A 27,029-nucleotide genomic window follows, 5' to 3' on the forward strand; every position below is an offset into this window, starting at 1 on the left:
GTGAAAACTAAATATCCAAGCCAGCACAGTATGGTTCAGCCATAATAGTGTGAAAAGGGTATCCAACAAGAAAATTGACACATGAGAACTATCCGTGTATCAGTCATAAGATACTGTACTAACTGTACAGTATGTGATGTGCATGTTGAGCAAATTCGATTTTTGTGGTGAAATAATTAAGCAAGAACGTAAGCATGCAATTGAGCACACACACTCTCTCTCAAGGAAAGCACCAGCAACTCAGAAGAATTTGCTGTGACATATGCCATCTAGTGGGCTGAAGTGTTAGAACAAGTTGTAATGAAAGATGTGATGGTAGTGTATGTATCTGTAAAATTCATAATTTAGTCTGCAGAACCTCAGTGTACTGTATGTCAGCAAAACATCACTACTGCAGCTGTTGTATGCTTTTCTACAGTAACACGTCCCTTTTTCCCCACTTCATATTTAAATTTATTTCCAAACTCCAACATGGTATATTAGACTTCAGATAACATTTCCAGGAGAAACAAAGCCCAACAATAACAAAGAGGTATTGTTCTTCTCAAAAGAAATAAACAGGCATTATTTTACTATAAAATAAATGACAAATGAAGACATGATTCCAAGCTTTAGCATATAGTTATCACATATCACACACACCAGAGTATAATTACATCATTACTGTCAACGGTCAAGAAACAAACTTTGCTTTCACGCCAGTTATGTACAGTATACAGGTACGTTTTCAAAGGAACAGTACACAGTGAATTCAAAGCACAAAATACTTACAGAATACACTGAGACTTCAGTTCGCTAATATGTACTGCATCTCTTTATCAATGGACATACAAATACTTAAATTTGTCAGTTTGAGTTGGTAATCAGCTAATGTAAAGAAGCCGCTCCCAGATTAACCTCAGTTAAAAGAAGCTTTAAAACGTAAAAAAAACCAGAAGAGAGATGTGTCAGTGTCTCTCCGGAAGAGAAACAGCATGGACATATGAAGAATTCAAGGGGAAAGCAAATTGGTCATGCATTGACAAAAGAATAATACCCCCCAAAATACCCCAAAAAATACAAAATCACAAAACCACAGGCACAACACAGGGTCAGAAGGAAAGAAGATAACACACCACAAATGATGAGTTAATGTAATAGAGATCGAGACAACATATACACCCCCCCCCCCCGTAGGACTGGCACAGGCAAGAAGACAGGGCAAGCATGCATGCGTAGAGAAACACAGCGCCAACCGAAGAGTAGCTACCTCCACCACAAGTAGCCAGAAAAAAGAGAGAAAAAGAAAACAGAGAGAAGGGTGAGAGACGGAGAAAGAGAGTTGCGACAATCACCATGGCTACTGCCTGTGTGGGGGTGTAGCCAGAGAGAGGAGCTGTCACTCATGTGCGTATTGCGAGACAATGGGAGAGAGCAAAGGAGTGAGATCTTCGTTCAGATTGTATGCCAACCTGTAAACCTGCACTGAGTGCTCCAGTCAGACGATTACACAATGCACTTCAACTAAAAGTCAAAAGTAAAATTGGGGCTCAACAAATTTGTGCAGATGTGTTTCAAGCCAACAATCAGTGTAATTTATGTGTGATCAGTATATAATCTATATACCCCAAAATACAAACATGGGTGTGTACAGTAATTGTGAGGCGTTTACTGTGTTGAAGCCAACTGGAGAAGCAGCAACACTGCTCCAGTGCCAAGAAAGACATATCATTATAATGAGCTTTGTTTTCTTCTCTTTTGTCTGATTGACATTACTGTGAACATGCTTTTTCGAGACGCAGACACAATGGCTTTTTTTTCTTCACCATGGGAATTAACCAATGGAATTTTCAGCCAAAGTGTAGCGGTATTTTCCATAAGTATTTTCCTACGGTGTAGTGTTTGTTGTGATGATAGATTGAATGCAGGTTTAGAATAGTCACCAATGTGTAACAAGGCTGTCTCAGACTCCTCTCCCCTGAAACAAGTACCGCCCCTGGGGGCAAGGTACAGTAGAACAGCAAGCAGCCACAACATGATACTTATCTCCAGTTAGAAAAACAAGAAGCAAGCTTGCAGAAACAATCAAGAGGAAAATGACTAGAAATGGTGGTTGCCCCGCAATGTGTGTTGTTTTTGATCCATTCAATAGAAACCCACAATGGATTTCTGTACTGGGTCGCAAATTGGACTGCCTTGCAACTTGTTCCTTTAGTCTGTCGTCTCTCTGACTACAGTTTTAAGAGGAGGGCGCTTTTCGCAAGGACCTGTGCCCTGCCATCCCTGTGCGAGCCAAAGACTTTTAGGAATCTGCAATAAGAAAAAAGCAAACAAAAAAGCAAACAAACAAACAAAAATCACACAAGACATGTTAGTGGTGATGCATTAAGACAAGCGAAAGTAATTCCATGACATTCCTTCACATTCTGACAATCATCCTGGCAGATTACGTTTGCATACAGTCGAGTCTATGCTGCTTGAGAGCATGATTCTGAACGCCAATGGCAAATTAAAGACAGAAAACTTGAGGTTACATGTGTTAATCATTTTCAAAACAGAAATATCACCTGGTTACAATACTATGTTCATCTGATTTGACTTAATTTGTCTTATCAATTGGTTCAAGCATGCAGAACAACTCAGTATCAAATAAAGCAGGGATAGATGGATCATTATAAAACAATAAATTAATATCATGCCAATGATGGAATGGTGGGTGCATCACCAGCATCTCAGAATGAAATTAGTTGTTTATCTGTCGAGAACACCACTGTAAACTTAGCACGACATTCAGTAGTTAAGGCGCTTCAATGAAGCCCCTTTGTCAGATTTTGGAGGAGGGTCAACAGCTTGTAGAAGAGAATACACTAGCAGTCTGTTGTATTATTGCTAATCAAGACAACATGCAAGCAGTGTCCTTTTCCAACTATCACATTGCTTTTTTGCTTTACTGTGTAAAAAGGCATGTCCTCTCTTTGATACTTTGAAACATGTCCACATGCAACAACTGATTTAGTTTGCCTCTCTGCTTCGCAAGCTTACAGCAATGATGGTTGCTGCTCAAGCGCAGATATACTATGTACTGTGCATGCAACGCAGTGGAGGCTGGAAGAGCATAACATGAGTCTGTCTTTAGGCATGCAATAATAGCTATTCCAAATAGGAATTGATATGTTTAGATGCAATGCTTTCTAATATGAGAAACCGTACTGTACATATCTATATATGTTGGTCAAATAAATCAAGAAATTGACATTGGTTATTACTATTAGAGCTAGAAGCAAGGTGTAGCTGATATCGACAGTGGTGTCGAGTTGGTTTCTGACAACTTAACACATCCACACCTGTTCATACACACAAACAAAGACTTCCCAAAATTAGTTTGAACGGGTGCCAGATGATAGAAGGTAAAAAGCACAAGTACAAATGTAAATACAGTCCGTTGTTCTGTGAGTTCCGTCTCAAAAATGATTCTTGGATATTTCGGAAACTTCAGGGGGGTTGAAATGTCAAGAGATTTTTTATGCTTGTCCACCCATTGCCCATCTCATAAAATGACAATTATATGTATGTCATAGCACCTTTGGCATTTGTGTCGAAAAAGACCTTGATGTAAGATGTGGGTACGTATCCTTCTTCATCCTCGTTCCTACGCACCCGCGTCCACCCGTCACCCTTATCCTCCTCGATGACATACAGCAGCTCCCCCTCGGCCATGGAGATGGTGCCTTCGTTCTGACCTGAGAAGGAGAGACAGGAAAGTAAAACGCCAAGTCATTGTTATTTTACAGTTGAGTGTGTTAAAATGTTACGTTCACAAAAAGCCTATGCTGCACCAAGTTTGTTTGAAATCATTAACAATAACCTACAGTTGAAGTCGGAAGTTTACATACACCTTAGCCAAATAAATTTAAACTCTGTTTTCACAATTCATGACATTTAATCCTACTAACAATTCCCTGTCTTAGGTCAGTTCGGATCACTACTTTATTTTAAGAATGTGAAATGTAAGAATAATAGTAGAGAGAATGATTTATTTCAGCTTTTATTTCTTTCATCACATTCCCAGTGGGTCAGAAGTTTACATACACACAATTAGTAATTGGTAGCATTGCCTTTAAATTGTTTAACTTGGGTCAAACGTTTCGGGTAGCCTTCCACAAGCTTCCCACAATAAGTTGGGTGAATTTTGGCCCATTGCTCCTGACAGAGCTGGTGTAACTGAGTCAGGTTTGTAGGCCTCCTTGCTTGCACAAACTTTTTCAGTTCTGCCCACAAAATGGAAATAGGTTTGAGGTCAGGGCTTTGTGATGGCCACTCCAATACCTTAACTTTGTTGCCCTTAAGCCATTTTGCCACAACTTTGGAAGTATGCTTGGGGTCATTGTCCATTTGGAAGACCCATTTGCGACCAAGCTTTAACTTCCTGACTGATGTCTTGAGATGTTGCTTCAATATATCCACATCATTTTCCATTCCTCATGATGCCATCTATTTTGTGAAGTGCACCAGTCCCTCCTGCAGCAAAGCACCCCCACAACATGATGCTGCCACCACCATGCTTCACGGTTGGGATGGTGTTCTTTGGCTTGCAAGCCTCCCCTTTTTTCCTCCAAACATAACGATGGTCATTATGGCCAAACAGTTCTATTTTTGTTTCATCAGTCTAGAGGTCATTTCCCCAAAAGTACAATCTTTGTCCCCATGTGCAGTTGCAAACCGTAGTCTGGCTTTTTCATGGCGATTTTGGAGCAGTGACTTTCAGGTTATGTCAATATAGGACTCGTTTCACTGTGGATATAGATACTTTTGTACCTGTTTTCTCCAGCATCTTCACAAGGCCCTTTGCTGTTGTTCTGGGATTGAGTTGCACTTTTCACACCAAAGTACGTTCATCTCTAGGAGACAGAACGCGTCTCCTTCCTGACTGTTATGACAGCTGTGTGGTCCCATGGTGTTTATACTTGCGTACTATTGTTTGTACAGATGAACATGCTACATTCAGGCATTTTGAAATTGCTCCCAAGGATGAACCAGACTTGTGAAGGTCTACAATTTTTTTTCTGAGGTCTTGGCTGATTTCTTTTGATTTTCCCATGATGTCAAGCAAAGAGGCACTGAGTTTGAAGGTAGGCCTTGAAATACATCCACAGGTACACCTCCAATTGACTCAAATGATGTCAATTAGCCTATCAGAAGCTTCTAAAGCCATGACATCATTTTCTGGAATTTTCCAAGTTGTTTAAAGGCACAGTCAACTTAATGTATGTGAACTTCTGACCCACTGGAATTGTGACACAGTGAATTCTAAGTGAAATAATCTAATAATAGTCTGTAAACAATCTACTTGCTACTTGCACAAAGTAGATGTCCTAACCGACTTGCCAAAATTATAGTTTGTTAACAAGAAATTTGTGGAGTGGTTGAAAAACTAGTTTTAATGACTCCAACCTAAGTGTATGTAAACGGCATACATAGGTGAAATTTCAGAATATGCCTCAATGAGTCACATCCTCTTTACAGCATTTTATTTTTTACCTGCAGGGAAATGTTTTAACCCAACTGTACATGAACTCTACATGACGGAAGAAGCCCCTTCCCTGTTATTTGAACCAGGTGAGACATATGTTCTGAACAGTACAACAAACCCCAATCTAACAACAACACTTATTTTCAGAGGGGGCATTGGCGTACCTTCGAAAGGGTAGAGCGATTTACAGGTTCCGATAGTGGGGAGTGGGTCCTCGTCATCAAAGTCATCATCAAAGTCGGTGCTCCGAGATTTGAGGTGATGCTCTGTGCTATGATCCTCTGTGTAGCTGCCGTCCGGGCTAACCGCATAAAGACGACAAACAGTTATAGACCAACTACATGGATATTGTATGTGCAAACCCAAATATCATATTGTAAAAGGTTGCCTATATGGCCCTGGTGAGACGTGTGTCAAATCCATAAACCCATACATTTAAAGCTGTGTTAAAAAGCATACATTGAGTCAATAGACAGTCCTCGTTAGTTTTATTTAGAGCATAATAAATCATGTGCAACAAGCCCCCAAAGAAGTTTCAGTCAAATCATATAGTTCTCTGTTGTGACACACATTGTTAGCTAGCTAGTGCGAGGTTTGGTTGTGGTTTTTCAGTTTGCTGGTCCACTGATTCTGAGCTATAGTAATGTGCACATTTGTTCTACCTCTCTCGGTTGACAGGTGCACAGTTGTTGTTGACAGGTGTAGTAGCATTGGAGTCGTACAATCCACTTTGTCGTCTGTGTGGGTCACTCTTTTCTGCTAACCTGGTCTCCACCTCCAGCAGCCAGGTCTGTGGACAGACATCAAAAGGTTTCGACTCAACAATACTTGATTTGTACATAAACTAGCTAGATGTGAAATATTTTTGATAGAGATCGGGAATCAGAAAGAGAGACAGATCATGGGAAAGACAGCGGTGAAAGTGTCAGCCAAGGGATTCAAACCCAGATTTTAGTCTGGAGCCTGCAGTTGGCAGCATTACCACTGGACCATACTCTGGCAAACATTAAATATCTAACCAGCATTGACATAAATCTTGTGTAACAGTTCAACTTACTTCATATTTCCTTGAATCCAGTTCTAACTTGTCAATATTTTGTCCGATCTCCTCTAATCGTGGGTCCACACTGTTGGGGTCCCCCATGTGTGGGTTCTTTACGTACACATCCTTCATTTTAGTCAGAGCATCCCTACAATATAAAATGGACAGCTTGTCACATTCAGAATGAACAGGCATTCATACTGAAGAGTTGTTCCATTTTTAAATAGACCAGAGTTAGTTTAAAACTTCTCGTATAGAAACACAATTTGACTTTCACACATTTACTCTACCTCTGATCCACCTCTTTTTGTAGCTCCTTGTTAATGTCATTGATTTTGGCCTGGAGCTTCTTCCTCCTCTGTTCAGGAGGCAGGTGACTACAATCTTCAGGGCCAGAACCCTATGGGAAAACAAACAAACCACCAAACAAACAAATCAACACCCAGACATACATAATCCTATTAAAGAAGCCTAACACCATGGAGAAGTGACTTTATATTGTTTTATACATGTTTTTTAATGTCTTTATATTGACTTCATATTGTTACCATCAACAAAGAGATCTGAGCGTATTCAGTTGAAAGTACACACTTCAGCAATTTTCCTCTATAGTGATCAAGACTGTACCTGTAATGTGTGCACTACAAAACCATATAGTCATCAACCATCTGAAGAGTTAGGAAAACAGTCATGCTTACCAGCTTGAGAGAAAGCTTTCCAAGTGAGGGGAGACAATGGGACGAGAAATACACAATGTCAACATATGTTTGAAACTTTGAGACGGAAGTATGAAACTGTACAAGCACAAGCAGCAATGAAGGGTTGTGGATATTAAGATAGATGCCATGTCAGTCTGAACAGTTAATTCACCATTGGCAGCATTATATTTTATCCACCTATAGTATGAACAAAAGTTAAACAATGAACACAATGAATACATACCAATCGTAGATTGGAAAAGAACACAGTGCCAGAATACACACAATTTTCTAATTATTGTCTGTAGGTAGTAGGCTCGGACGGATCCCATTCAAAGGGAATGACCAAAGTAGGAGCCACTATCAGTAGCCCATAGTCACCACATCATTGTCTTAAGAGTCAATCTGCCCGTACAAAATCAACTTACCCCACGTGTCAGACTCCTTAAACATTGCATTTTATGTTTGGAGGTCATGAACTCATTGAGGCGGTGGGAGAGGGGCTCCTTGGGCTGCTGGGGAGACTGGGGGCCGTTGGGCATGGCACCGGGTGATGGGGAGGTAGGGGGAGGAGGAGGTGGTTGGCGTGGGGAAGCTAACAAAGACATGAGCTATGGGTAAGGGTCATGGAGCGGTATGGAACAAAACAATAAAGAAATTAGGAAAATGAACATACACAAATTATTTAAAATAATAATAATAATGAAACGAAGGACAACAGAAAGAATCTGGTTACTAACACTTAAGACAGCAGCGATTTAAAAGAGCATGTACAGAGTATGAGCATGTTATTGTATGACGACGAGTGAACACTGTGTCCAGCACGAGTTGAACGTTTAGATAAATTGTGCTTCCAAACAAGCATTTATTTCATATTACAAAGATGTACACTCTCCAGTTTAGGCAGACACCTGTGCCCCGTTCAGTTCACATTGTGGAACATTTCAGATAGAAATGTCATGAAGAGAGTGGACAGGATTCCTTATTCTTCATGTCAGAGAGACGTGTGCTCTATCTACAACGTGTATTTCTGTCTGAACCTTCCACAACGCGGTGCCCTGCCGAACTTGGCCCTGGCTATTACAGTACAGTAGGTAGAGGGCAGTATTGTGGACTGAAGGTGTTGTTCTTACCTTGTTTCTCTTGAAAGGCCATAGTTTGCCCCTGCTGTTGCTGCGGCTGGGCTTGCCCTCCCCCCGCGAGTTCAGATAGCTGGACTCTGACACGGTCCGCCTCATAGACAGACTATAGTCCTCAACTTCTACGTCGCCAGGTGGCTCGAAGCCAGACTTGAAGGATTCCACCACCTGCTTGGTATCCTGTTGGGGGAAGTGATTTCATTCATGTATAATAGATGGAATATTATGAATATTCACCAAATGTATTTCAGCTTGAAGGCACCAAACTGAACCAAATAGAAGAAAAATAATTTGCACTTTAAAGTGGAAGTATTCCTCTCGAAAGCCAATGTCAAAACTACGACATGTAAAAGGGCGATTCCACGCCAGCGGGAGCAGGAAATAGCTTTGGTATCTCAGATTGTTCTGGCAATTCTCACATAGAAACTTCATGGGACTTGAAATACTTTTTACATTTGCATCACAAACCAACATTATGACGAAAGTGGCAATTTTAGGCCCTTTTTAGACCTAAACATGCCTCCTGTAAGACTGTGAAGTGTACATGATACAGGCAGCACCTTGGTGTCATTATACTCCTTTTAGTGTGATCTTAAAGTAGTATGTCTAGGTTCTGAAATACAAATGTTCACATTAATTTATTCAACTCCTTCTGCTGGTGATTTGCTCAATGTCCAATCCTAAATGAGGGCTATGGTCTGTTTTGAAGAGTATATTGTTGCAAACAATATGTGTAAAAATAAGAAAAATCAAAAATGGTAGTTTTGAGATATTCCTATTAATATTTTTAGGTTTAATAAATGAATGTTAAAATGTGTATTTTCAGAATCTAGACATACATGCCCTCTCCATATGTTAGAGCATGTATCAAGTTGTGTTTAGGTAAAAAAAAAAAGGCCTAAAACTGCCACTCATCATGATAAAAAATATATATATATGGTTTGTGATACATACGTAAAAAGCATGTGAAACATCCTTCTTGTGAGAATTGCCAGAACAATCTTAGATACCAAAAATCTTTTCGGCTCCCGCTGAAGTGGAATCGACCTAAACTCCCCTTTCAAGCGCAGGAAGACACAATTATAGCAAAGGCATTGCTCTTGAAACCCACCACAGAAAGCGTCTCAGAGTAGGAGTGCTGATCTAGGATCAGCATTACCTTAGTTATAATCAATAGACAGGGGGACCTGATTGTAGATCAACACTCTTAGTCTGAGACACTTTATACAGTCCATGCTAAAGCATTTATTTTTAACACCAGTAAAGCATATGTCAATGAATGCCCAACATCTTGATTCCTTAGGAGATATAGGATAAAACTGTCATTATCGGTGAGTCCGCTGTCACTATCGGTGAAAACACCCAACGACACCTGTATGCGACTTTGCATAGCAACAATTCTCATTAATGTGAAAGTGGGAGACCATTAATAAAACTGCCAAAGTAAGCGTTTTGAAGGTGTGAATAATTTATGTCCTCCTATGGGTTGCTAACCCTTTACTGCTTCAGCGAATAGAACAATGGATGACTGGAATCACATTCTCTCCACACTTTGGTATAGAAATCCAGTCAAATAATGTCATAAAAATGTATAACAGATTTGTCACTATGTAAAATGACTGTACATAACAAGAACCATGTTATGCACACGCACTAGGCTACTCACCATTGTTGGCTCGATGGATGCTGCTGCATTGGTCATGCCATCTAAACATTTGCTAACAATAGGTAACACTTTCCGATTGACCTCTGCGTAAGTCTTCATAGACTCTCCCACTTTCTCGATCCTTTTCTCCTCCATCTCCTGTATTTTCTGCAACAAAGAAAACATTGTTTGATTACTGTACCTTCGAATAGAATTATGAGTTGCTAATCACATACACATCAGTTATATTGTAAATAGGGTGGATGTGAGTACTGGTGAATAATGTTTTCTCCCTGAAGCACTTTGAGAGCCTGCAAGTGCTACTGTATAACTACAGTGCCTTCAGAAAGTATTCATACCCATGGACCTATAACACATTTTGTTGTGTTAATGCCTGAATTCAAAATTGATTAAATATATTTTTCTCACTAATCTACACACAATACCCCATAATGACAAAGTGCAAACATGTTTTTAGAACTTTATTTCAAATTTATTTAAAATGAAATACAGAAATATGTAATTTAGATATTCACACCCCTGAGTCATTACATGATAGAATCACCTTTGACTGCGATTACAGCTGTGAGTCTTTCTGGGTACGTCTCTAAGAGCTTTGCACACCTGGATTGTACTATACTGAACAAAAATATAAATGCAACATGCAACAATTTCAAAGATTTTACTGAATTACAGTTCATATAAGGAAATCAGTCAATTGAAATAAATTCATTAGGCCCTAATCTATGGATTCCACATGATTGGGAATAAAGATATGCATCTGTTGGTCACAGATACTATAAAATGGGCCTCACAGGATCTCATCACGGTATCTCTGTGCATTCAAATTGCCATCGATAAAATGCAATATTGTCCATAGTTTATGCCTGCCCATACCATAACCCCACCGCCACCATGGGGCACTTGCGTTGACATCAGCAACCCGCTCGCCCACACAACGCCATACACGTGGTCTGCGGTTGTGAGGCCAGTGGGACGTACTGCCAAAACAATGTTGGAGGTGGCTTATGGTAGAGAAATTAACATTCAATTCGCTGGCAACAGCTCTGGTGGACATTCCTGCAGTCAGCATGCCAATTGCATGCTCCTTCAAAACTTGAGGCATCTGTGGCATTGCGTTGTATGACAAAACTGCACATTTTAGAGTGGCCTTTTATTGTCCCCAGCACAAGGTGCACCTGTGTAATGATCCTGCTGTTTAATCAGCTTCTTGATATGCCACACCTGTCAGATGGATGGATTATCTTGGCAAAGAAGAAATGCTCACTAACAGGGATGTAAACAAATTTGTGCACAACATTTTTTGAGAAATACACTTTTTGTGCATATGGAACATTTCTGGGATCTTTTATTTCAGCTCATGGAACATGGGACCAACACTTTACATTAGGGATGCACCAATATTACATTTTTGGCCGATATCGATATCTGATATTTTCCTTGCCCCCCCAAAAAAACAATACCAATATTTGTAATATTTAGCGGCCTTTTAAGCATTCTAGTAAAGTTAAATAGTTGCAACACACACACACACACACACACACTGACCAAAAAGGTATTTTGTTGGCATTTACGTATGTCCCCATTACCAGTAAAACATAATCAAAACCTATTTCTTTCACTTAATTGCTGTGCTGTTTTGTTGCTCAGTTGTTCAGTCTCAACCAGGATTTAATCATACATGTCAAGCAGTAAAGTTTCTGCTCTGTCTGTCCGCTGCCTCTCTTCCTCGGTGCACACTGTCACTGTGTCCGCTTCAATCTTGTCCAGCTGTATCTGTAACATTTCACGTAAACCCTGTTTCTTGTTTGCATCGAAGTAGCGGTCCTTGTACCTATCATCGAGCATGGTGGCGACACAGTGAAGAGGCTCAGAGAGAATGGCAACGAATCGCTTCTTCACAGCCTTGAGTACTTTTGAAAGTTTTAACCCCACAGTCTGTGTCGGCAGATTGGTTGAGCAGGCGTTTCAATGCCATGACAGAGGGTATCACGTCTGTTGCAGACGCAGTTGATTAGCTTATTTCTCGACTTAGTTGTTCGAATAGAGCTAGGAGTGTGTTCATGTTTCCAAGTTTCAAACATGTTCTCAAATGTCATTGAAATGGCAGCAGTGCTATGAGAACCAGCACATTCTTGAGCATGCAATACGGCTTTCCTCAGTACGAAATCCTTGTCGACCCACTGTGGCTGACATCGCAGTTGTGAAGCTAATAGCAAGTCATTTCAACAATGCTGTGTATCTCCGGTAGAGCAACATCTGAAAAATAGCGCCTACTTGGTAGTGTGTACCGGGGTTCGAGGTGCTCGACCAGTTAGCAAAAGCCAACATCATCCACGACAGAGAATGGTTGATTGAATTCCATTATCTTGGCGTTAATGGATTTCGCCTTTGAGTTGTCTCGCTGAAAATGTCTTTCAAATGACTGCTCGACTTGAACTTGTTCATTTGTTGGCATGCTTAGTATTATTCTGCTTTTGTTCTGTGTAGGGATATATTTTTCGTCATAAATAGATATGCACCTCAGCTTTGACATCCGTTTTGCACATCGGCGTTAAACTAGACATGGGCCGATGCCAATGTTGGCATTTTTAGCTAATATCGTCCGATTCCGATATGCTTACTGATGTATCGTGCATCCCTGCTTTACATGTTACGTTTATATTTTTGTTCAGTGTATATTTGCCAATATTCTTTTAAAATGTCTTCAAGCTTGTGAAGTTGGTTGTCTATCATTGCTAGACAGCCATCTTCAAGTCTTGCCATAAATGTTCAAGTCAATTTATGTTGAAACTGAAACTAGACCACTCAGGAAGATTAAATGTTGTTTTGGTATGCAACTTCAGTATAGATTTGGCCTTGTGTATTAGATTATTGTCCTGCTCAAAAGTTAATTTGTCTCCCAGTGTCTGTTGGAAAACAGACTGGACCAGGTTTTCCACAAGGATTTTGCCTGTGCTTATAGCTGTATTCAGTTTATTTCTATCCTAAAAATCTCCCTAGTCCTTTCTGATGACAAGCATACCAATAACATGATGCAGCCCCACCATGCTTGAAAATATGAAGACTGGTAGGCAATGTTGTTGTGTCGGATTTGCCCAAACATAACACTTTGTATTCAGCACATTTTTTTGCAGTATACATAAGTGCATTGTTGCAAACAGGATGCACGTTTAGGAATACTTTTATTCTGTACATGTTTCCTTCTTTTCACTCTGTCATGTAAGTTAGTATTGCGGCGTAACTACACTGTTTTATCCTCAGTTCTCATATCACAACCATTAAACTCTGTAACTGTTTTAAAATCACAATTGTCCTCATGGTGAAATCCATGAGCGGTTTCCTTCTTCTCTGACAACTGAGTTAGGATCTACCAATCGCTACCCTTTTTTGCGATACATTAAAAGACCTCCTGGTCTTTGTGGTTGAATCTGTGCTTGAACTTCACTACTCAATTCAGGGACCTTACAGATAATTGGACATGTGGGGTACAGAGATGGGGTAGTCATTCAAAAATCATGTTAACCACTATTTTTGAAAACAGAATGAGTCCATGCAACTTATGATGTGATTTGTTAAGCTAATCTTTACTCCTGAACTTATTTAGGCTTGCCATAACAAAGCGGTTGAGTACTTATTGACTAAAGACATTTCAGCTTTTAATTTCCTTATGAATTTCAAAAATTCTACTTTGACATTATGGGGTATTGTGTGTAGATCAGTGACACAAAATTTAAATTTTATCAATTTTAAATTCAGGCTGTAACACAACAAAATGTGAGAAAAGTAAAGGGGTGTGAATACTTTTTGAAGGCACTGTATATAAAACCAATCAATTAGTACTGTGAGTGAGGTTAAATACCTGAAAGATGTGAGGTATAAGGCTATAATAATGTTCATTCTGCTCCTTGTTAAACTTCTGCAGGTAGGTGAGGTATTCATTCTTGCTGTCCTCTGCCACTTGGTGTTTCAACTGGGCCTGCTGTCTGGCCTGTATACAGAGAGGAGGTTCAGAGATGGATTAACGATTCACACACCAACAAGTGGGACTGTAAACCCTGCAAAGATCAACAGAACTCTAACAAAGCACATTTCGTGTTAACACGCATAACAACATCCGGATGATTCATCACAAAACTATAACAAAAACATTTTTTGGTGGTGGGGGAAGTCAAAAGTATTGGTTAGTGTCAAGTAATGCGACACCTCAGTCCACATTGAATGTTTACAATGACAAAATGATGGAAACATCGACCATAACAAACAACAAGAACAAAAGAAAAACACAAAAGGGCTCATTTTGCATGCACATAACCCACAAACAGTATGAGCACTGATACACACTGTACACTGACAGGACAAGATCTAGATGCTGTTTCAGCAGACAGTTGAAGACTGTCTTCATAACACCACAAGACTCAAAGTAAACAAACAAAACTGAAGGATAACATTTTGTATGCCTAACAGTATTCGTTGCAATCTTAATAATCTCGGTTAACCCTGAACTAAAATCTCATGTAATTGGTCAGCTGCTCGAATAAATTCTGGGTCCATACATGTTAAGAGAAGAGATGAAGAGATGCTAGAATGAGGAAGGGAACCGGAATGAAGAGCTCCACTCTCTCTCTTTGCAAGATACGGGCCGAATGTGCCCTCCTCTTCCGAAATTCCAAAGATGATAACACCTGTGAAACCGTGATGTGTGCAAATAACCTGTGATGAAAAACACAAACACTGGAACTACTGCTGCTCGTTATCCCACCCATCCCACTCCTTCCAGACAGATTCTAGGGTATCAGTTATATTTACATATATCTGTCCGCGAGAGATTATAATCTCAGCAATTATGCATTTTATTTGTATCTATATTTGTTATTTGTGTACAGTGCCATGAAAAAGTATTTGCCCCCTTTCTGATTTTCTCTATTTTTGCCCCCTTACACTCAATAACCACCTTTAGCTGCAACGACTGCAACCAAATGCTTCCTGTAGTTCATGATCAGTCTCTTACGTCACTTTGGAGGAATTTTGGCCCACTCCTCCATGCAGAACTGCTTTAACTCAGTGACATTTGAAGGTTTTTAAGCATGAACTGCTTGTTTGAGGTCCTGCTATAATGCCATTCTAAAAATTAAAATGTGTTGCTTTTAAGCCATTCTGATGTAGACTTCCTTGTGTGTTTTGGATCATTGTCTTGCTGCATGACCCAGCTGTGCTTCAGCTCACAGACGGAAGCCTGACGTTCTCCTTTAGAATTCTCTGATACGGATCAGAATTCATGGTTCCTTCAATGATGGCAAGTCATCCTGGTCCTGAGGCAGGAAAGCATCCCCAAAGCATCATACTACCACCACTATGCTTGACTGTTGGTATGAGTTTGGTTTAAGTGTTAGTGTTAAACAAATAAATATTTTTTTTTTTCTTCAAAGTAGCCCCCTTTGCCTTTGTCATGTGTGTGCGTACTGGTAGCGAAGTCAGGTGCAGGAGAGCTTTGCTGAAAAGATTTGAGAGATTTGTGAACAGGCACACACTTTATTGAGGCAAAAGTACCTCAAAACAGTCACAAGAATTATGTTTAACAATAAACATCTTCGTGAAACACCACGGAAAAAACAAACCAGTCTAGCGCGTCACCAATAAACACGTAACACAAACAATCTTTCACAAAGACATGATGGGGAACAGAGGAATAAATACACGTAGATTGATTGGGGAATGAAAACCTGGTGTGCAGGGAACAAGACAAAACAAATGGATATATGAAAAACTTCGGCGGAAATCATGACAGCCTTGATGACAGCTTTGCACACTCTTGGCATTCTCTCAACCAGCTTCACCTGGAATGCTTTTCCAACAGTCTTGAAGGAGTTCCCACATATGCTGAGCACTTGTTGGCTGCTTTTCCATCACTCTGCGGTCCGACTCATCCCAAACCATCACAACTGGGTTGATGTTGGTTGATTGTGGAGGCCAAGTCATCTAATGCAGCACTCCATCACTCTCCCCCTTTGTTCAAATAGCCCTTCAACAGCATGGAGGTGTGCTGTGCCATTGTCCTGTTGAAAAACAAATGATAGTCCCACTAAGCACAAACCAGATGGGATGGCGTATTGCTGCAGAATGCTGTTGTAGCCATGCTGGTTAAATGTGCCTTGAATTCTAAATAAATCACTGACAGTGTCACCAGCAAAGCATCCACACACCATCACACCTCCTCCTCCATGCTTCACAGTCGGAACCACACGTCCGGAAATCATCCATTATCCTACTCTGTGTCTCACAAAGACACGGCGGTTGGAACCAAAACTCTCTAATTTGGACTCATCAGACCAAAGGAAAGATTTCCACCGGTCTAATGTCCATTGCTCGTGTATCTTGGCCCAAGCAATTATCTTCTTCTTACTGGTGAAACAACCATGAAGGCCTGATTCACGTAGTCTCCTCTGAAGAGTTGATGTTGAGATGTGTCTGTTACTTGAACTCTGGGTCTTCCTTTCCTGTGGCTGTCCTCATGAGAGCCAGTTTCATCATAGCGCTTGATGGTTTTTGCGAGTGCACTTGAAGAAACTTTCAAAGTTCTTGACATTTTTCAGATTGACTGACCTTCATGTCTTAAAGTAATGATGGATTGTCATTTCTCTTTGCTTATTTGAGCTGTTCTTGCCATAATATGGACTTGGTCTTTTACCAAATAGGGCTATCTTCTGTATACCACCGCTACCTTGTCACAACCCAACTGATTGGCTCAAACTCATTAAGAAGGAAAGAAATTCCTCAAATTAACTTTTAACAAGGTACACCTGTTAATAAAAATGCATTCCAGGTGACTACCTCATGAAGTTGGCTGAGAAAATGCCAAGAGTGTGCAAAGCTGTCATCAAGGCTAAGGGTGGCTACTTTGCAGAATCTCAAATATAAAATATATATTTCGATTCTTTTCACAATTTTTTGGTTACTACATGATTCCATATGTGTTATTATATAGTTTATGTCTTCACTATTATTACAACATGTAGACATTTATAAAATTAAAGAAAAACCCTTGTGTCCAAACTTTTGACTGGTACTGTATATGAATATGTTTATATGTGTCTTCACTCAATTATCATTTGGAAATCCTGTACACACTAACCGACCACAGCAGTTTCTTACTGTAAATACCCATTCCAAAACATAAAACATAACTTAAAGACTCACCACCTTCCGGAGACACCTGAAACCCCACCTCTTTAAGGAATACCTGGGATAGGATTAAGTAATCCTTCTAACCCCCCCCAAAAAAAATAATATATAGATGTACTATTGTAAAGTGGTTGTTCCACTGGATATCATAAGGTGAATGCACCAATTTGTAAGTCGCTCTGGATAAGAGTGTCTGCTAAATGACGTAAATGTAAATAACTGTGTCCCTTTCAAGCCTTAGAAGATCTTTGGAGATCTTAATTTGAAATGATGCTCCGAGTGAAACAGACAATGCTATGTCTATGGGTATACATTGAACACAGAGACAGATCCTCACAGACCTCGTAAACCTACCTTGAGAGAGCACCGCTTTAAGACATGTTAGAAAACAGAAACACTGAGTTAGTTTCAGAGCACTACAGACAGGTTTTAGACGTTCTAATTATGTGAAAGTATTTTTTTAAATGATTTTTTTAATGTACTGAATGAATTACTGGACTGCAAAAAGGCTTGAACTGTAAGGAACATTGTTACAGTGCATTCGGAAAGAATTTACACATTTTTACACATTTTGTTACGTTTCAGCCTTATTCTAAAAATGTTACCTCATTAATCTACACATAATACCCCATAATGACAAAGTGAAAACAGGTTTAGAAATTTGTGCAAATGTATTAAAAATGTAAAACTGAAATATCACTTTTACATAAGTATTCAGACCCTTTGCTATGAGACTCGAAATTGAGCTCAGGTGCATCCTGTTTCCATTGATTATCCTTGAGATGTTTCTATAAGGCCCCACCAGGCCTTAACGACTGGACTGCCAACGTTATCTGCCCGAGGGAGTTATTCAACTGGCCCCTCCGTCGTGACGTAACCTGAACGCCCATCTGCTAACTGCGGCCCATTATTCGTTAGCTGTCTTGAGCATATCGGCTGCTAGCTGAATAGGTCGATCGGACAATTTTTCTGGGCCACTATAACTATAACTATTTTGCCAATTGGATTGGTCCCCTCTACCACACGGAACCCCACTAATCTACCGACGGAAATGCACGAGGTGGCTAAAAACAGTCCTCCATCTTCTGCTAGCTTGTTACCCATGGCCCGGCTAGCTGTCTGAATCGCCGTGACCCCAACCAACCTCACTACTCACTGGACCCTTATGATCACTCGGCTAAGCATGCCTCTCCTTAACCTGTCTGGGCTAAGGGGCAGTATTTTCACGGCCGGATAAAAAACGTACCCGATTTAAACTGGTTACTACTCTTTCCCAGAAATGAGAATATGCATATTATTAGTAGATTTGGATAGAAAACACTCTGAAGTTTCAAAAACTGTTTGAATGGTGTCTGTGAGTATAACATAACTCATATGGCAGGCATAAACCTGAGAAAATTACAAGCAGGAAGTGGCCTGTCTGCGATTTTGTAGTTCTCCCTTTCCTTCTCTATCGAAACTACAGTGCCCGTGGGGTTATGTAGCACTTTCTAAGGCTTCCATTGGCTCTCTAAAGCGTTCAGAAAGCGGATTGACGCGTCTCCTGTCTCCGGGTAGATAACAGGAGCACAGTTTGTCAGTGGAATGCCTGGTGGCTATGAGATGGGAAATGCGCGTTCACGAGACCTCGCCATTTTTTCTCTTCCTTTTTGAATGAATACAGCATTGTCCGGTTGAAATATTATCGCTATTTTACGAGATAAATATCATAAAAATGTATTTTAAACAGCGTTTGACATGCTTCTAAGTACGGTAAAGAAACATTTTGAAATTCTTTGTCTCGAAATGCGCTCGCGCGTTACCCTTTGGATAGTGACCTGAACGCACAAAAAAAACGGGGATATTTGCACATAACTATGGATTATTTGGAACAGAAACAACATTTGTTGTGGAAGTAGCAGTCCTGGGAGTGCATTCTGACGAAGAACAGCAAAGGTAATCCAATTTTTCTAATAGTAATTCTGAGTTTAGGTTGCCCCAAACTTGGCAGGTGTCAAATTAGCTAGCCGTGATGGCCGAGCTATGTACTCAGAATATTGCAAAATGTGCTTTCGCCGAAAAGCTATTTTAAAATCTGACATAGCGGTTGAATAAAGGAGTTCTGTATCTATAATTCTTAAAATAAGTGTTATGTATTTTGTGAACGTTTATCATGAGTAATTTAGTAAATTCACCGGAAGTTTTGGGTGGGAATGCTAGTTCTGAACATCACATGCTAATGTAAAAAGCTGTTTTTTGATATAAATATGAACTTGATTGAACAAAACATGCATGTATTGTATAACATAATGTCCTAGGAGTGTCATCTGATGAAGATCATCAAAGGTTAGTGCTGCATTTAGCTGTGTTTTGGGTATTTGTGACATATATGCTTGCTTGAAAAATGGCTGTGGTTATTTGTGGCTATGTACTCTCCTAACATAATCTAATGTTTTGCTTCGCTGTAAAGCCTTTTTGAAATCGGACAATGTGGTTAGATTAACGAGAGTCTTATCTTTCAAATGGTGTAAAATAGTCGTATGTTTGAAATATTGAAATTATTGCATTTTTTAGGTATTTGTATTTCGCGCCACGCGATTCCACTGGCTGTTGAATAGAGTGGGACGCTAATGTCCCACCTAGCCCATAGAGGTTAATGTCAATATGCCTTGTCCATTGTTTTTCTGGTTAGTGTTTATTGGCTTATTTCACTGTAGAGCCTCTAGCCCTGCTCAATATACCTTATCCAAACCTTCAGTTCCACCACCCACATATGCGATGACATCACCTGGTTTCAATTATGTTTCTAGAGACAATATCTCTCTCATCATCACTCAATGCCTAGGTTTACCTCCACTGTATTCACATCCTACCATGTCCTAGCCGTGTCTGAATCCTGGCTTAGGAAGACCACCAAAAACTCTGAAATCTCCATCCCTAACTACAACATTTTCAGACAAGATAGAACGGCCAAAGGGGGCGGTGTTGCAATCTAATGCAGAGATAGCCTGCAGAGTTCTGTCCTACTATCCAGGTCTGTACCCAAACAATTTGAACTTCTACTTTTAAAAATCCACCTCTCTAAAAACAAGTCTCTCACTGTTGCCACCTGCTATAGACCACCCTCTGCCCCCAGCTGTGCTCTGGACACCATATGTGAACTGATTGCCCCCCATCTATCTTCAGAGATCGTGCTGCTAGGTGACCTAAACTGGGACATGCTTAACACCACGGCCATCCTACAATCTAAGCTTGTTGCCCCCAATCTCACACAAATTATCAATGAACCTACCAGGTACAACCCCAAAGCCGTAAACACGGGCACCCTCATAGATATCATCCTAACCAACTTGCCCTCTAAATACACCTCTGCTGTTTTCAACCAAGATCTCAGCGATCACTGCCTCATTGCCTGTATCCGTAATGGATCAGTGGTCAAACGACCTCCACTCATCACTGTCAAACGCTCCCTGAAACACTTCAGTGAGCAGGTCTTTCTAATTGACCTGGCCCGGGTATCCTGGAAGGATATTGACCTCATCCTGTCAGTAGAGGATGCCTGGTTATTCTTTAAAAATGCCTTCCTCACCATCTTAAATAAGCATGCCCCATTCAAGAAATTTAAAACCAGGAACAGATATAGACCTTGGTTCTCTCCAGAACTGACTGCCCTTAACCAGCACAAAAACATCCTGTGGCGTTCTGCATTAGCATCGAACAGCCCCCATGATATGCAACTTTTCAGGGAAGTTAGAAACCAATATACACAGGCAGTTAGAAAAGCCAAGGCTAGCTTTTTCAAGCAGAAATTTGCTTCCTGCAACACAAACTCAAAAAAGTTCTGGGACACTGTAAAGTCCATGGAGAATAAGAGCACCTCCTCCCAGCTGCCCACTGCACTGAGGATAGGAAACTCTGTCACCACCGATAAATCTACTATAATTGATCATTTCAATCATTTTTCTACGGCTGGCCATGCTTTCCACCTGGCTACCCCTACCCCGGTCAACAGCACTGCACCCCCCACAGCAACTCGTCCAAGCCTTCCCCATTTCTCCTTCTCCCAAATCCAGTCAGCTGATGTTCTGAAAGAGCTGCAAAATCTGGACCCCTACAAATCAGCCGGGCTATACAATCTGGACTCTTTCTTTCTAAAATGATCTGCCAAAATTGTTGCAACCCCTATTACTAGCCTGTTCAAACTCTCTTTCGTGTTGTCTGAGATTCCCAAGGATTGGAAAGCAGCTGCGGTCATCCCCCTCTTCAAAGGGGGGGACACTCTTGACCCAAACTGCTACAGACCTATATCTATCCTACCCTGCCTTTCTAAGGTCTTCAAAAGCCAAGTTAACAAACAGATTACCGACCATTTCGAAACCCACCGTACCTTCTGCACTATGCAATCTAGTTTCAGAGCTGGTCATGGGTGCACCTTAGCAACGCTCAAGGTCCTAAACGATATCTTAACCGCCATCGATAAGAAACAATACTGTGCAGCCGTATTCATTGACCTGGCCAAGGCTTCCGAGTCTGTCAATCACCGCATCCTCATCAGCAGACTCAACAGCCTCGGTTTCTCAAATGATTGCCTCGCCTGGTTCACCAACTACTTCTCTGATAGAGTTCAATGTGTACATGTGTTCATCACTACTCTAGACGGTTCTGACTTAGAATACTGTATGTGGACAACTACAAATACCTAGGTGTCTGGTTAGACTGTAAACTCTCCTTCCAGACTCATATCAAACATCTCCAATCCAAAGTTAAATCCAGAATTGGCTTCCTATTTCGCAACAAAGCATCCTTCACTCATGCTGCCAAACATACCCTCGTAAAACTGACCATCCTACCGATCCTCGACTTCGGTGATGTCATTTACAAAATAGCCTCCAACACCCTACTCAACAAATTGGATGCAGTCTATCACAGTGCCATCCGTTTTGTCACCAAAGCCCCATATACTACCCACCACTGCGACTTGTACGCTCTCGTTGGCTGGACCTCGCTTCATACTCGTCGCCAAACCCACTGGGTCCAGGTCATCTACAAGACCCTGCTAGGTAAAGTCCCGCCTTATCTCAGCTCGCTGGTCACCATAGCAGCACCCATCCGTAGCACGCGCTCCAGCAGGTGTATTTCACTGGTCACCCCCAGGGCCAATTCCTCCTTTGGCCGCCTCTCCTTCCAGTTCTCTGCTGCCAATGACTGGAACGAACTACAAAAATCTCTGAAACTGGAAACACTTATCTCCCTCACCAGCTTTAAGCACCAGCTGTCAGAGCAGCTCACAGATCACTGCACCTGTACATAGCCCATCTATAAATAGCACAAACAATTACCTCATCCCTTACTTTATTTATTTTGCTCCCTTGCACCCCAGTATTTCTACTTTCTACTTTGCACATTTACCTACTGCAAACCTACAATTCCAGTGTTTTTAATTGCAATATTGTATTTACTTTGCCACCGTGGCCTTTTTATTGCCTTTACCTCCCTTATCTCACCTCATTTGCTCACATTGTATATAGACTTGTTTTTGTACTGTATTATTGACTGTATGTTTGTTTTACTCCATGGGTAACTCTGTGTTCTTGTATGTGTCAAACTGCTTTGCTTTATCTTGGCCAGGTCGCAGTTGTAAATGAGAACTTGTTCTCAACTTGCCTACCTGGTTAAACAAAGGTAAAATAAAATATTGATTGGACTCCACCTGTGGTATATTCAATTGATTGGACATGATTTGGAAAGGCACAGAGCAAAAAAACAAGACATGAGGTCGAAGGAATTGTCCTTAGAATTCTGAGACAGGATTGTGTCGAGGCACAGATCTGGGGAAGGGTAACAAAAAATGTCTGCAGCATTGAATGTCCCTAAGAACACAGTGGCATCTATCATTCTTAAATGGAAGAAGTCTATAACGACCAAGACTCTTCCTAGAGCTGGCCGCTCAGCCAAACTGAGCAATCGGGGGAAAAGGGCCTTGGTCAGGGAGGTGACCAAGAACCCGATGGTCACTCTGACAGAGCTCCAGAGTTCCTCTATGGAGATTGGTGAACCTTCCAGAAGGACAACCATCACTGCAGCACTCCACCAATCATGCCTTTATGTTAGAGTGGCCAGACAGAAGCCACTCCTCAGTAAAAGGCACATGACAGCCCCCTTGGAGTTTGCCAAAAGGAACCTAAAGGACTCTCAGACCATGAGAAATACAATTATCTGGTCTGATGAAAACAAGATTGAACTCTTTGGCCTGACTGCTAAGTGTCATGTCTGGAGGAAACCTGGCACCACCCCTACGCTACAGTGAAGCATGGTGGTGGCAGCATTATGCTGTGGGGATGGTTTTCAGCGGTAGGGACTGGGAGACTAGTCAGGATCAAGGTAAAGATGAACAGAGCAAAGTACAGAGAGATTCTTGATGAAAACCTGCTCTGGAGCGCTCAGGACCTCAGACTGGGGCAAAAGTTCACCTTCCAACAGGACAACAACCCTAAGCACACAGCCAAGACAACGCAGGAGTGGCTTTGGGACAAGTCTCTGAATGTCCTTGAGTGGCCCAGCCAGAGCCCGGACTTGAACCCCATCGAACATCTCTGGAGAGACCTGAAAATAGCTGTGCAGCGAAGCTCCCCATCCAACCTGACAGAGCTTGAGAGGATCTGCAGAGAAGAATGGGAGAAACTCCTCAAATACAGGTGTGCCAGGCTTGTAGCGTCATACCCAAGAACACTCAAGGTTGTAATCGCTGCCAAAGGTTCTTAAACAAAGTACTGAGTAGAGGGTCTGAATACTTATGTAAATGTGATATTTTTTGGTTTTTTATAAATGTACTTTTTTCATGGGGTATTGTGTGAAGATTGATGAGGGGGAAAAAACAATTGAATCCATTTTAGAATAAGACTCTACGGTAACAAAATGTGGAAAACGTCAAGGGATCTGAATACTTTTCTAATGCACTGTATGAGGAGAAAGCTGAAGTCTCTACCTATCCACTGGTGTAAATCCCCTTTCTGATTGCCAGTTCATCTACTAGATAACATTAGGAGATCACAAGGCGTCTCTTGGTCTGGTTTGGGTAGAATCACTGAACGGCTTTTCAAGCCTGACATCTTAGAATTACCCTCGCAATCATGGCTTTCAAGTTATCGAGATTTTAAATAAGACACAGACAGTTGAGGAAATGTCTAACTTCTTTTCCCATTCACTTTTCCTACTGTAAACGAGTAGATCCATGGCCCATGTGGAGGAAGCGTACAAGGTAATGTGGATCGAGAAGGAAATTCACTGCTGTAAAATGACCATCAGGGTGTATTCTTTCCATGCATATTACATGTTTGCATTTTTGGTGACTTGACCCACATTGCATACTCTATGAATATGACCATACCGCATGATTTATGCCCTTTATGGAGGGGTGGTGGGGGGCAGTAAGATTTTAGTTTGATTTACAAACAGACAAGGGCTGTAGCTTTCAAATGATATGCCACTTTCTAATTTCTGACACATTTTTTTGTTGGGGGGGGGGTCCAAAACAACCAGAGTTTGGTTATTTGATTTTGTTTATTTCATATTAGCTTCATGAGATTCTTGACTTGTGTACAGTAGGTGGTACATTTCACAGCGTGAAGTCAATAGCGCCTGAGGAGGTTTGCAAACTTTTGCATCTTCGTACAGATACAGGCAACAGTGCAATGTCAAAATATCATAGCCAAATGAACTGAAATCAACTCAATGTCCTGGTTTGAAGTTACTTAAATGTGATTTGGTCAAATATTTGTAACATTGCACATTTGCCCCCCATCTGTCCCATAGAGTTTTGGTTAGTGGTGTCTTAAATTAGCTGGGTTAGTAGTGGTTGTTTAATAAACTCTAAACAGTGGATTACAGTCTCTAGACTACTGTCAGGGTAAGGAATCATCAAACTCTAAGGTCTAAAACACCAAACTTATCTAAGTAACAACATTCTAGGGAAGTTCTTTCACGACTGGCAGAAAGCTAGGGCAATGTTGATATCAATCTTCCTGAGCTCAGGGATGTTGCATGTTGCCACTACTGTACATTGAGTTATCTTTGTTTCTACAGAACATTGGACAGATCGGATACCTGATAAACATGTCAAAGTAATATCACCGTTTTTTGCAATCAATACTGAAATAATAGTACCGTTTTTGGAATCAGCAGTACACTGGTACAGTAACACAGCTTGGTTACCATCTGAGGCATTACATTTAGAGGAAACAATGAGAAAAGCCCATAGCTGGAGCTCCATGAAGCACTGTACCACTGTCTACCAGCAGTGATTCATATTTGGCTCCAACCCAACTTCCAACAGGGCCACAGCACTCTCTTGTCAGTGAAGCTGTTGCCACGCAAACCATGCTTATGGCTTAATGAGTGGGTGAGTGGTGACTAAGAGTAGCTGCACTTTTACACACACACACACACACACACACACACACACACACACACACACACACACACACACACACACACACACACACACACACACACACACACACACACACACACACACACACACACACACACACACACACACACACACACACACAGAGTCACCCACCCACCCACGTACACGCACCCACTGCTACCCATTGTCAGTCAATAACTTACTTTTTCTACGTCTGCTTTGGTCACATTGATGTCAGCATCAATCTTGTCAAAGTACTGCTGGGCTCGATCCGCCTCCTTGCAGTCTCTCTCAAATCTCCGTTTACTCTGAGGAGAGGCAATTCACATGTCAAGTTGGAATGGTTCAGTCGCATATCGTTCATCTCTTCAATTACTCAAACCTACTCATCAGGAGGACACTTACGGATTCCAGTTGTTTCCAAGAATTCTCAATGTGTTGCTGAGCTCTGCGGCCATCATGGAAATGCTGAGTAAAAAAAACCACATAATAAAACACTTAAAACAGTAGTAGAATCATTTCTGGTTTGAACTCTGAGCAATTTAGTATCTATAACTAGACAGTCAAGAGACTTCTAAATCTCTTACGGCAGCTCTTACGATACTCCTTATGATGAATGAAAAAGCTAGACAAAACACACAATATCCACAAAAAAAAGGCATCAAATCTGCTACTCAGCCTTTGCATTGAAGGTAAACTACTGAGCCAAAACTAAACTAACTTGTGACTTGCTGATGTGCATAATCTTGACTGATTCAATGCTGCTCACAGCGTATAAAACGACTTTCAAGGGAATTCACTGATGAAGACTCAAAGGCACTGTCATGCCCTGACCTGAGAGAGCCTTTTTATATGTCTATTTAGGTTTGGTCAGGGTGTGATTTGGGTGGGCATTCTATGTCCTTTTTTCTATGCTTTGTATTTCTTTGTTTTGGCCTGGTATGGCTCTCAATCAGGGACAGCTGTACATCGTTGTCGCTGATTGGGAGCCATCCTTAGGCAGCCTGTTTTCCTTTGGGGTTTTGTGGGTAGTTGTTTTCTGTCTTGTGTTTTTCACCTGACAGAACTGTTGGCTTTCGTTTTTGTTTCTTTGTTTAAGTGTTTCGTCATTTATAATAAATTATGACCACTTACCACGCTGCATCTTGGTCCCCTCTTTCAGACGATCGTTACAGGCACTTCTGCTTTTGTTTTAAGTTTAATTAAAATTATAGGAGCAGTAAATATGAATGTGTTAATGTGATGTACAAAGCTTATGTTCAATGCCTGGTTGCATGACCTCATTTTACTTACACCATGTTCTGGTTGGGAATTTAATGAATGAAAAAGCATACCTAGGAGTGAGCTATCAATGAAAGCTACCTTTACTACACTTTAGAAAATAAA

At 40.9% G+C, this 27,029-nt stretch overlaps 1 protein-coding gene across 4 annotated transcripts in view; it reads right to left on the reverse strand.

Moving 5' to 3' along the window:
* Positions 1 to 429: 429 nt before the first annotated feature.
* Positions 430 to 27,029, reverse strand: part of LOC106580130 (formin-binding protein 1) — a 31,967-nt gene continuing 5,367 nt past the window's right edge. The window contains exons 5-18 of one of the 4 annotated variants that reach the window (XM_014160838.2): positions 26,049 to 26,111; positions 25,847 to 25,951; positions 17,591 to 17,605; positions 13,917 to 14,045; positions 10,055 to 10,201; positions 8,383 to 8,568; positions 7,678 to 7,860; positions 7,250 to 7,264; positions 6,842 to 6,951; positions 6,567 to 6,699; positions 6,172 to 6,299; positions 5,674 to 5,810; positions 3,561 to 3,719; positions 430 to 2,289 (exon numbers count right to left, since the gene is read on the reverse strand). In XM_014160838.2, coding sequence (XP_014016313.1) covers positions 2,282 to 2,289; positions 3,561 to 3,719; positions 5,674 to 5,810; positions 6,172 to 6,299; positions 6,567 to 6,699; positions 6,842 to 6,951; positions 7,250 to 7,264; positions 7,678 to 7,860; positions 8,383 to 8,568; positions 10,055 to 10,201; positions 13,917 to 14,045; positions 17,591 to 17,605; positions 25,847 to 25,951; positions 26,049 to 26,111 — 1,518 coding nt within the window. In that variant the 3' untranslated portion in view covers positions 430 to 2,281. Of the gene's footprint in view, positions 3,720 to 5,673; positions 5,811 to 6,171; positions 6,300 to 6,566; positions 6,700 to 6,841; positions 6,952 to 7,249; positions 7,265 to 7,677; positions 7,861 to 8,382; positions 8,569 to 10,054; positions 10,202 to 13,916; positions 14,046 to 17,590; positions 17,606 to 25,846; positions 25,952 to 26,048; positions 26,112 to 27,029 lie in introns of all 4 variants that reach the window. The other 3 variants (XM_014160837.2, XM_014160840.2, XM_014160839.2) reach the window with 3 other exon arrangements.

This window comes from Salmo salar, chromosome ssa20, assembly GCF_905237065.1.
Source record: "Salmo salar chromosome ssa20, Ssal_v3.1, whole genome shotgun sequence".
NCBI classification, from domain to species: domain Eukaryota; kingdom Metazoa; phylum Chordata; class Actinopteri; order Salmoniformes; family Salmonidae; genus Salmo; species Salmo salar.